We start from the raw sequence: 13011 nt of genomic DNA, 5'->3' as shown, positions 1-13011 counted from the left end.
CAGTAATATGACATAGTTAGGGCTGCAGCAGTAATATGACATGGTTAGGGCTGCAGCAGTAATATGACATGGTTAGGGCTGCAGCAGTAATATGACATGGTTAGGGCTGCAGCAGTAATATGACATGGTTAGGGCTGCAGCAGTAATATGACATGGTTAGGGCTACAGCAGTAATATGACATGGTTAGGGCTGCAGCAGTAATATGACATGGTTAGGGCTGCAGCAGTAATATGACATGGTTAGTGCTGCAGCAGTAATATGACATGGTTAGGGCTGCAGCAGTAATATGACATGGTTAGGGCTGCAGCAGTAATATGACATGGTTAGGGCTGCAGCAGTGATATGACATGGTTAGGGCTGCAGCAGTGATATGACATGGTTAGGGCTGCAGCAGTAATATGACATGGTTAGGGCTGCAGCAGTAATATGACATGGTTAGGGCTGCAGCAGTAATATGACATGGTTAGGGCTGCAGCAGTAATATGACATGGTTAGGGCTGCAGCAGTAATATGACATGGTTAGGGCCAGTAAATATGACATGGTTAGGGCTGCAGCAGTAATATGACATGGTTAGGGCCAGTAAATATGACATGGTTAGGGCTGCAACAGTACGAATCCCTAATGCTCCGTGTCGCTAAACAGTGGCAAGTTCCATCAGGAGTAGAGTGGTACTGTTCCATCTGGATTAGAGTTAGTCTGTTCCATCAGGAGTAGAGTGGTACTGCTCCATCAGGAGAAGAGTGGTACTGTTCCATCAGGAGTAGAGTAGTACTCCTCCATCTGGAGTAGACTGGTACTGCTCCATCAGGAGTAGAGTGGTACTGTTACATCAGGAGTAGACTGGTACTGTTCCCTTTGGAGTAGAGTGGTATCCCTCCATCTGGAGTAGAGTGGTACTGGTCCATCTGGAGTAGAGTGGTACTGTTCCATCTGGAGTAGAGTGGTACTGTTCCATCTGGAGTAGAGTTAGTCTGTTCCATCTGGAGTAGAATGGTACTGTTCCATCAGGAGTAGAGTGGTACTGTTCCATCTGGAGTAGAGTTAGTCTGTTCCATCTGGAGTAGAATGGTACTGTTCCATCAGGAGTAGAGAGGTACTGATCCATCTGGAGTAAAGAGGTACCCGTTCCATCTGGAGTAGAGTTAGTCTGATCCATCTGGAGTAAAGAGGTACTTCTCCATCTGGAGTAGAGTTAGTCTGTTCCATCTGGAGTAAAGAGGTACCCGTTCCATCTGGAGTAGAGTTAGTCTGATCCATCTGGAGTAAAGAGGTACCTCTCCATCTGGAGTATAGTTAGTCTGATCCATCTGGAGTAAAGAGGTACCCGTTCCATCTGGAGTATAGTTAGTCTGATCCATCTGGAGTAAAGAGGTACTTCTCCATCTGGAGTAGAGTTAGTCTGTTCCATCTGGAGTAGAGTTGTACAGATCCATCTGGAGTAGAGTGGCACTGATCCATCTGGAGTAGAGAGATACTGATCCATCTGGAGTAGAGTTAGTCTGTTCCATCTGGAGTAGAGTTGTACAGATCCATCTGGAGTAGAGTGGCACTGATCCATCTGGAGTAGAGAGATACTGATCCATCTGGAGTAGAGTTAGTCTTCTCCATCTGGAGTAGAGTTAGTCTTCTCCATCTGGAGTAGAGTTGGTCTGATCCATCTGGAGTAGAGTGGTACTGATCCATCTGGAGTAGAGTGGTACTAATCCATCTGGAGTAGAGTGGTACTGATCCATCTGGAGTAGAGTTAGACTTCTCCATCTGGAGTAGAGTTAGTCTGTTCCATCTGGAGTAGAGTTAGTCTGATCCATCTGGAGTAGAGTTAGTCTGTTCCATCTTGAGTAGAGTTAGTCTGTTTCATCTGGAGTAGAGTTAGTCTGTTTCATCTGGAGTAGAGTTAGTCTGCTCCATCTGGAGTAGAGTTAGTCTGTTCCATCTTAAGTAGAGTTAGTCTGTTTCATCTGGAGTAGAGTTAGTCTGTTCCATCTTAAGTAGAGTTAGTCTGTTTCATCTGGAGTAGAGTTAGTCTGTTCCATCTTAAGTAGAGTTAGTCTTCTCCATCTGGAGTAGAGTTAGTCTTCTCCATCTGGAGTAGAGTTAGTCTGTTTCATCTGGAGTAGAGTTAGTCTGTTCCATCTTAAGTAGAGTTAGTCTGCTCCATCTGGAGTAGAGTTAGTCTTCTCCATCTGGAGTAGAGTTAGTCTGTTCCATCTGGAGTAGAGTTAGTCTGATCCATCTGGAGTAGAGTTAGTCTGTTCCATCTTGAGTAGAGTTAGTCTGTTTCATCTGGAGTAGAGTTAGTCTGTTTCATCTGGAGTAGAGTTAGTCTGCTCCATCTGGAGTAGAGTTAGTCTGTTCCATCTTAAGTAGAGTTAGTCTGTTTCATCTGGAGTAGAGTTAGTCTGTTCCATCTTAAGTAGAGTTAGTCTGTTTCATCTGGAGTAGAGTTAGTCTGTTCCATCTTAAGTAGAGTTAGTCTTCTCCATCTGGAGTAGAGTTAGTCTTCTCCATCTGGAGTAGAGTTAGTCTGTTTCATCTGGAGTAGAGTTAGTCTGTTCCATCTTAAGTAGAGTTAGTCTGCTCCATCTGGAGTAGAGTTAGTCTTCTCCATCTGGAGTAGAGTTAGTCTGTTTCATCTGGAGTAGAGTTAGTCTGTTCCATCTTAAGTAGAGTTAGTCTGTTTCATCTGGAGTAGAGTTAGTCTGTTCCATCTTAAGTAGAGTTAGTCTGTTCCATCTTAAGTAGAGTTAGTCTGTTCCATCTTAAGTAGAGTTAGTCTGTTTCATCTGGAGTAGAGTTAGTCTGTTCCATCTTAAGTAGAGTTAGTCTTCTCCATCTGGAGTAGAGTTAGTCTGTTCCATCTTAAGTAGAGTTAGTCTGTTTCATCTGGAGTAGAGTTAGTCTGTTCCATCTTAAGTAGAGTTAGTCTGTTCCATCTTAAGTAGAGTTAGTCTGTTTCATCTGGAGTAGAGTTAGTCTGTTCCATCTTAAGTAGAGTTAGTCTGTTTCATCTGGAGTAGAGTTAGTCTGTTCCATCTTAAGTAGAGTTAGTCTTCTCCATCTGGAGTAGAGTTAGTCTTCTCCATCTGGAGTAGAGTTAGTCTGTTTCATCTGGAGTAGAGTTAGTCTGTTCCATCTTAAGTAGAGTTAGTTTGTTCCGTCTGGAGTAGAGATGTACTGATTCATCAGGAGTAGAGTGCTTCCAGAGTGTTTCCAGCGGCCAGGGCCTAAATGCCCGACACGTTTTCCATTTGCTAAATGTTTCTTGTGGGCCCTCATTTCATGTTGCCAAATTGCTTCTCTGTGCAGTTCTTTCATTCGGGAGCTTAAAACCATTAATTTGCCATTTAAGTGCAGTTACGAAAGAGGAAGCTCAGTACCGTAATGATAAGGAACAGAATCAAGCAGTGCTGCTCGAGGCGCTCCACTTCAGGTGACCCAACATTGGTCGATGTGTTTTATTCTCTGGCTTATTAGTTCTCTTTGAATAACAGAGTGAATATCCAGGAAAACAGTCAGGCTTTATTAGTTCTCTTTGACTAACAGAGTGAATATCCAGGAAAACAGTAATATCCAGGTCAAATTGCAGATGGCTACTATTTCAGAAGGTGATAATGTAATAAGAAAATAAAACGTTTGGGAAGTCAAGCACTATAATAGAGTCATCTTTTTTCAGCACAGTAAGTTGTTTTGTTTCCTCCAACCCCCCTTGACTTCAAAACAAATATTCTAAAACCAAATGTTATAAACTCCGGAAACCCCTCACTATGTTAATGAAGACACCTACCCTACCTCATAATATATATCTGTTAATGAAGACACATACCCTACCTCATAATATATATCTGTTAATGAAGACACATACCCTACCTCATAATATATATCTGTTAATGAAGACACATACCCTACCTCATAATATATATCTGTGTTAATGAAGACACATACCCTACCTCATAATATATATCTGTTAATGAAGACACATACCCTACCTCATAATATATATCTGTGTTAATGAAGACACATACCCTACCTCATAATATATATCTGTTAATGAAGACACATACCCTACCTCATAATATATATCTATGTTAATGAAGACACATACCCTACCTTATAATATATATCTGTTAATGAAGACACATACCCTACCTCATAATATATATCTGTTAATGAAGACACATACCCTACCTCATAATATATATCTATGTTAATGAAGACACATACCCTACCTCATAATATATATCTGTTAATGAAGACACATACCCTACCTCATAATATATATCTGTGTTAATGAAGACACATACCCTACCTCATAATATATATCTGTTAATGAAGACACATACCCTACCTCATAATATATATCTGTTAATGAAGACACATACCCTACCTTCTAATATATATCTATGTTAATGAAGACACATACCCTACCTCATAATATATATCTGTTAATGAAGACACATACCCTACCTTATAATATATATCTGTTAATGAAGACACATACCCTACCTTATAATATATATCTATGTTAATGAAGACACATACCCTACCTCATAATATATATCTGTTAATGAAGACACATACCCTACCTCATAATATATATCTGTTAATGAAGACACATACCCTACCTCATAATATATATCTGTTAATGAAGACACATACCCTACCTCATAATATATATCTGTTAATGAAGACACATACCCTACCTCATAATATATATCTGTTAATGAAGACACATACCCTACCTTCTAATATATATCTATGTTAATGAAGACACATACCCTACCTCATAATATATATCTGTTAATGAAGACACATACCCTACCTCATAATATATATCTGTTAATGAAGACACATACCCTACCTTCTAATATATATCTATGTTAATGAAGACACATACCCTACCTCATAATATATATCTGTTAATGAAGACACATACCCTACCTCATAATATATATCTGTTAATGAAGACACATACCCTACCTTCTAATATATATCTGTTAATGAAGACACATACCCTACCTCATAATATATATCTGTTAATGAAGACACATACCCTACCTTATAATATATATCTATGTTAATGAAGACACATACCCTACCTTATAATATATATCTATGTTAATGAAGACACATACCCTACCTCATAATATATATCTGTTAATGAAGACACATACCCTACCTCATAATATATATCTGTTAATGAAGACACATACCCTACCTCATAATATATATCTGTTAATGAAGACACATACCCTACCTCATAATATATATCTATGTTAATGAAGACACATACCCTACCTCATAATATATATCTATGTTAATGAAGACACATACCCTACCTCATAATATATATCTATGTTAATGAAGACACATACCCTACCTCATAATATATATCTCTGTTAATGAAGACACATATCCTACCTCATAATATATCTATGTTAATGAAGACACATACCCTACCTCATAATATATATCTATGTTAATGAAGACATACCCTACCTCATAATATATATCTATGTTAATGAAGACACATACCCTACCTTCTAATATATATCTATGTTAATGAAGACACATACCCTACCTTCTAATATATATCTATGTTAATGAAGACACATACCCTACCTCATAATATATATCTGTTAATGAAGACACATACCCTACCTTCTAATATATATCTGTTAATGAAGACACATACCCTACCTCATAATATATATCTGTTAATGAAGACACATACCCTACCTCATAATATATATCTGTTAATGAAGACACATACCCTACCTCATAATATATATCTATGTTAATGAAGACACATACCCTACCTTCTAATATATATCTGTTAATGAAGACACATACCCTACCTCATAATATATATCTATGTTAATGAAGACACATACCCTACCTCATAATATATATCTGTTAATGAAGACACATACCCTACCTCATAATATATATCTGTTAATGAAGACACATACCCTACCTTCTAATATATATCTGTTAATGAAGACACATACCCTACCTCATAATATATATCTGTTAATGAAGACACATACCCTACCTTCTAATATATATCTGTTAATGAAGACACATACCCTACCTCATAATATATATCTGTTAATGAAGACACATACCCTACCTTCTAATATATATCTATGTTAATGAAGACACATACCCTACCTTATAATATATATCTATGTTAATGAAGACACATACCCTACCTTCTAATATATATCTGTTAATAAAGACACATACCCTACCTCATAATATATATCTATGTTAATGAAGACACATACCCTACCTCATAATATATATCTATGTTAATGAAGACACATACCCTACCTCATAATATCTATCTGTTAATGAAGACACATACCCTACCTCATAATATATATCTATGTTAATGAAGACACATACCCTACCTCATAATATATATCTGTTAATGAAGACACATACCCTACCTTCTAATATATATCTGTTAATAAAGACACATACCCTACCTCATAATATATATCTATGTTAATGAAGACACATACCCTACCTCATAATATATATCTATGTTAATGAAGACACATACCCTACCTCATAATATCTATCTGTTAATGAAGACACATACCCTACCTCATAATATATATCTATGTTAATGAAGACACATACCCTACCTTATAATATATATCTATGTTAATGAAGACACATACCCTACCTCATAATATATATCTGTTAATGAAGACACATACCCTACCTCATAATATATATCTATGTTAATGAAGACACATACCCTACCTCATAATATATATCTGTTAATGAAGACACATACCCTACCTCATAATATATATCTATGTTAATGAAGACACATACCCTACCTCATATATCTATGTTAATGAAGACACATACCCTACCTCATAATATATATCTATGTTAATGAAGACACATACCCTACCTCATAATATATATCTATGTTAATGAAGACACATACCCTACCTCATAATATATATCTGTTAATGAAGACACATACCCTACCTCATAATATATATCTATGTTAATGAAGACACATACCCTACCTTATAATATATATCTATGTTAATGAAGACTCATACCCTACCTCATAATATATATCTGTTAATGAAGACACATACCCTACCTCATAATATATATCTATGTTAATGAAGACACATACCCTACCTTATAATATATATCTGTTAATGAAGACACATACCCTACCTTCTAATATATATCTATGTTAATGAAGACACATACCCTACCTCATAATATATATCTATGTTAATGAAGACACATACCCTACCTCATAATATATATCTATGTTAATGAAGACACATACCCTACCTCATAATATATATCTGTTAATGAAGACACATACCCTACCTCATAATATATATCTATGTTAATGAAGACACATACCCTACCTTATAATATATATCTATGTTAATGAAGACACATACCCTACCTCATAATATATATCTGTTAATGAAGACACATACCCTACCTCATAATATATATCTGTTAATGAAGACACATACCCTACCTCATAATATATATCTATGTTAATGAAGACACCTACCCTACCTTATAATATATATCTATGTTAATGAAGACACATACCCTACCTCATAATATATATCTGTTAATGAAGACACATACCCTACCTCATAATATATATCTGTTAATGAAGACACATACCCTACCTCATAATATATATCTGTTAATGAAGACACATACCCTACCTCATAATATATATCTATGTTAATGAAGACACATACCCTACCTCATAATATATATCTGTGTTAATGAAGACACATACCCTACCTCATAATATATATCTGTTAATGAAGACACATACCCTACCTCATAATATATATCTATGTTAATGAAGACACATACCCTACCTTATAATATATATCTATGTTAATGAAGACACATACCCTACCTCATAATATATATCTGTTAATGAAGACACATACCCTACCTCATAATATATATCTATGTTAATGAAGACACATACCCTACCTTATAATATATATCTATGTTAATGAAGACACATACCCTAACTCATAATATATATCTGTGTTAATGAAGACACATACCCTACCTCATAATATATATCTGTTAATGAAGACACATACCCTACCTCATAATATATATCTATGTTAATGAAGACATACCCTACCTTCTAATATATATCTATGTTAATGAAGACACATACCCTACCTCATAATATATATCTATGTTAATGAAGACACATACCCTACCTCATAATATATATCTATGTTAATGAAGACACATACCCTACCTCATAATATATATCTGTTAATGAAGACACATACCCTACCTCATAATATATATCTATGTTAATGAAGACACATACCCTACCTTATAATATATATCTATGTTAATGAAGACACATACCCTACCTCATAATATCTATCTGTTAATGAAGACACATACCCTACCTCATAATATATATCTATGTTAATGAAGACACATACCCTACCTCATAATATCTATCTATTAAAATGAAGTGCAGTGCTTCTTCCAATATGGCTAACAATAGATGCTACACAGCACAGGGAATTGAAAACAGCCCTGCACCACTCCAAGCAGTGCATATTGGATCCAGTGATAGGGTGCAGCAGATATGTAATTATCAGTGTAGTTTAATTAACAGCTCAATTAGTCTGGTTGATGGAGAGGGCAAAGGGTAATAATGGCTCACAGTGGAGCCTCTGTCGGCAAACACTGAATTAGCAAGCGGTGTCCTTGTACACATCAGCTATGATTAAAGAACATTGCAATATAACATGGGCTACATGTCTTACTGCAGTTATTGACTGGAATGTAAAAGATAAAGCATATGGGTAGAAATAAGCTGGTTAGTGTTAAGAGGGTCAACATACTATCCCATCTCAACATGTTGTGTAATAGCCTATACCGTATACATTTTGAATGGATGTGTGGACATTTCAATGTCATATTTTCTGGACATTATGTACATCCAAATCTGTTTATTTTACCTCAAGTTGGGGTAAAAGGGAACCAAGTGTTGAACCAGTCAACATCCGTTCTTCTTTAATATGGATTTCGATTAAGCAGTATCTTGTATAGGTTTTGGAAATGACGAATGATCATATTATTTTAGGTCTCCTATCTATCACCTTTTGTGAAGTTGAGTAGGAGCGTATTATGTAGTAAACCTTTGTGCTGCATTTGACACGTCAAATAGCTCAATGTATAAATTGGGCTAAGGAGATTGGAAGTGATTATGAGTTCATGATACTGCTCGTCTCTCTTCTCTTTATCTGGCTATAATCTGTCATGGTCCTTCAATACATTTCTACTAACGATTAACTCTGTGTATGCTTTCAAACAATCCCAGTGTTATTCCGTTTAATTAAAATGATTAAGACAAGGGATAAATATCTTAGCGGAGTAATTGGTTTCTCTAAACCAAAATGATCTCCTTTCTCCTATCTTCCCGGCAATTACCATAAAAACGCACAAATAACTGGGCATTTTCTAGAACCTTTTATCACAACGCATCAAATGGATAATTGACTGCTTCTTGTAATGAACACTTGTGCTCAATTCCATCTTTGAATCTCGCTTGTTTTATTGGGAACCTCTCCTGAGCTCTCCTAGCTGGGAAGCTCTACTGAAAGGCTATTATGACCTAGACAATGTGCTGGTTATCAGTATACCAGTTATTAAGCTTTTACAATCCTTACATTAGGCTATGCTTCAAATGAGTATTCAAAGTAGTACACACATTGAGATCCATTCAATTATCCAAACAACACCTTCTTTGTTCCAGGGAATCTGCCTTTAAATAGATCAGAGGATGAGAGTGTGTTCTCCTATTGTATCCATAGACGTCACACTAGACATTCCATTATCGACTGTGCTGACCATGGTGTATTTTTCTCTTTCCACAGATGCAGCAGCTCTTCTACGAGAATTACGAGCACAACAAGAAGGGCTTCATCCAGGAGCTCCACAGCAGCAAGATCCACAACGCCATCACACTCCATCCCAACAAGAGGCCTGCCTACCAGTACCGGCTACACGGCTACATGCTGAGCCGCGACATCTCCCGGCTACGCTACCGCACCATCCTCCTGCACCGCGAGGGCCTGGCCATGAGCCGGCTCAGCAATACAGAGGTGCAGTGGGAGGATCAACAGCTGGGAGCGCCACCTTCCTACACGCGCTACCAGCCCGCTGAACGAGGGGACGTCATCGAGTGGGACTTCCTCACTGGCCGACATCTGTACTCAACGGGGGAGAACCAGATGCCCCGGCAGGGCCTCGGGAGCCTGCTTCGGGCTGCCCTGGAAGACACGGTGCTCCAGGTCATGGAGATGATCAATGAGAACTCCAAAGCCCGCGGACGTGTTATCGACTTCAAGGAGATCAAGTATGGCTACCGCAGGGTGGACCCCATGCACGGGGCTGAGTACATTCTGGACCTACTACTTCTGTACAAGAAACACAAAGGGCGCAAAGTGACAGTACCTGTTAGGAGGCATGCGTACCTGCAGCAGTCCTTCAGTAGGCCCTTCTTCAGTGAGTCTGAGGAATTGGATGTTGTTGAGCTGGTGGAGGCCATCAACACTGAGTCGCAGTCGTTCTCTTTCCTCTCCAACTCCCTCAAGATATTCTCGCCTTTCCAGTTCTCTGAGTCGACCAGGGAGATGCGCGAACGCAGCCAGAGAAAGGTCAACATCCTGGTCCCGCTGACAGGCAGGTACGACATCTTTCTCCGCTTCATGGAGAACTTTGAGAAGGTCTGCCTGATCCCCAAACAGAACGTCAAGCTGGCCATTATATTGGTGGACAACGACAGCAACCAGGACAGGGAGAAGCACTTGGACTTGATCAAGGAGTACAGCAACAAGTATCCCAAGGCAGACCTGTCTGTCATCCCCATGACGGGTGACTTCTCCCGGGGGCTGGCTCTGGAGCTGGGCTCCTCGCAACTTGACAATGGCACACTGCTGTTCTTCTGTGACGTGGACCTAGTCTTTAACGGGGATGCCCTGCAGCGGTGCAGGCACAACACCATCCAAAGGAGACAGGCTTACTATCCCGTTGTTTTTAGTCAGTACGATCCTAAAATTGTCTACGCCGGCAACACCCCTGACGATAGCAGCTTTGTGTTCACCAAGAAAAGTGGCTTCTGGAGGGATTACGGCTTTGGAATCACCTGCATATTTAAAAGTGACTTGCAAAAAGCTGGCGGTTTTGATACATCGATCCAAGGCTGGGGGTTGGAAGATGTAGACCTGTTCACAAAAGTGATTAACTCCGGTTTAAAAGTGTTCCGCAGCCAGGAACCAGGAATCGTCCACATTTATCACCCTGTTCAGTGCGACACTAGCCTTGAGCCCAAGCAGTACAAAATGTGCCTAGGGTCGAAGGCAAGTACTTATGCATCTTCGATGCAGTTAGCCGAGCTGTGGCTGGAGAAACACTTAGGGGTAGGCTACAACAGAACTTCCACCTGACATTCCTGCTCTCCGTGGCTCCTCAATGGAGGTTACCTCAGTTCTGCATGAGTGCAGACAGCAATGGACTGTGCGTGCTTCTATGTGAGAGAGAGAAAAAAGACCAAACTGCAGAGAGAAAGAGAGAGAGAGAGAGAGTTCAAGGGTACGCTCAATTATCTTTGGTGCAATTTGTTGTGTTCCTCTGGTGATTTGTTTCGTCAATTCTCTTCAGCGTCTTCCAAAGGACATTGTAATGCCTTTACTCACGGCTTGTTGGGAACTCTGATGTGGTTTGTTTCGTTCCTATTTCCATTGTTATCATGCGATTCACATGTATGCCTCAGGACCACATCTTTTCACCACCTGGCCATCTCCAATGAATGTGTTCTTAGCAGCCTTCCGTTGGATTAGTTGCACAGAGCGCCCCTCGCCTACTGTGAAAAGGACACTGACGACATCACCAGAGAACAAAAAGCAGTAATACTGTTGATAATAATACTGAAACAATGACAATAATGCTAATAATAAATGTACTGAAAGTACCACAAATGTGCTTTAAAGCTCCCAGATGGGAAACAGACTGTAAACTAGAGTTTTCTAATTCATACAAAGAACCGAAAGTACTTCATCCGCAGTATTTTTTAAAGAAGCGTGTGAATAATTTTGATGATTGTATCTTTATTTTCTAGTCAAAATATTTACATGGATTTCAGGTACTGGATACCGTCCAACATTCGCTGTGTTCTTAATCTCATTGCAAAGGCCCACATTGTGTCATTCTGTCTGATATGTGACCATGCTTCAATGAACAAAAAGGCATCTTGTCGCCATTACTTTAGCTTTGTGGCTTAGAAGTCGTTCAGTTTGCTGGCAAGAACAACTAAGGTATATTAAAATGGGTTATTTATAATAAAACAAATGTTGAAATGCATACTTTTCATATCTGTGCTTATTCTAACTTATAACACTGCATTTAAACCAAAAATGGATTTAATATGTGTGTATATATATAAAATATGCGTACAAATTATTATATGAATAACATGCAAATTACAGATACAGTATAGTAAAAAAATAAATATCAAATTGCAGTACTCATCACAAATTCAGCTGTGTATATTTTACCCAAAAAAGTCTATTTTAGTATTGTGTTCATTAGTCCACTGTTGATACAGTCCCAACGGGTTGTGCATGTCAGCAGAACCATTTGAATGATAGAGCACTTTCAGTAAAAATCTTAAGCGTGATGAAGATGCGATTTCAATCATTATGATGTCATTTGTATTATCATCACACTTTTGTATTTGAATTGAAAATGCTCTATCTTGAAAACTTTTTGGGACCATATATCATCAGTGGACTGATGAACAAAATAGTGAAAGATGTTTTTTTTTTTTATATAAAATATCCTGTACCACTATTTTATTCATTAATTCCAATAAGAACTTGTTTGAAAGCAAACAGACTTCAAACACTGCCTTCAAACAGCTCAAATAGTTTCCCTAATTTATTAATCA

The 13011-nt window shown here is 38.1% G+C and overlaps 1 protein-coding gene across 1 annotated transcript in view; it reads left to right on the top strand.

Annotated features, from left to right (window-relative positions):
* The window catches only part of chsy3 (chondroitin sulfate synthase 3), a 166658-nt gene extending 154233 nt beyond the window's left edge, over window positions 1–12425 (top strand). The window contains exon 3 of the mRNA XM_071351401.1: window positions 9941–12425. Within this exon, the coding sequence (XP_071207502.1) occupies window positions 9941–11512 (1572 nt within the window). The 3' untranslated portion in view covers window positions 11513–12425. The remainder of the gene's footprint in view (window positions 1–9940) is intronic.
* The last annotated feature ends 586 nt before the right edge of the window (window positions 12426–13011 follow it).

The sequence above is a fragment of the Salvelinus alpinus genome, chromosome 18, assembly GCF_045679555.1.
Source record: "Salvelinus alpinus chromosome 18, SLU_Salpinus.1, whole genome shotgun sequence".
Lineage (NCBI taxonomy): Eukaryota > Metazoa > Chordata > Actinopteri > Salmoniformes > Salmonidae > Salvelinus > Salvelinus alpinus.
Note: the sequence above shows the minus strand (reverse complement) of the source record. Positions and strands in the feature narration are given on the sequence as shown.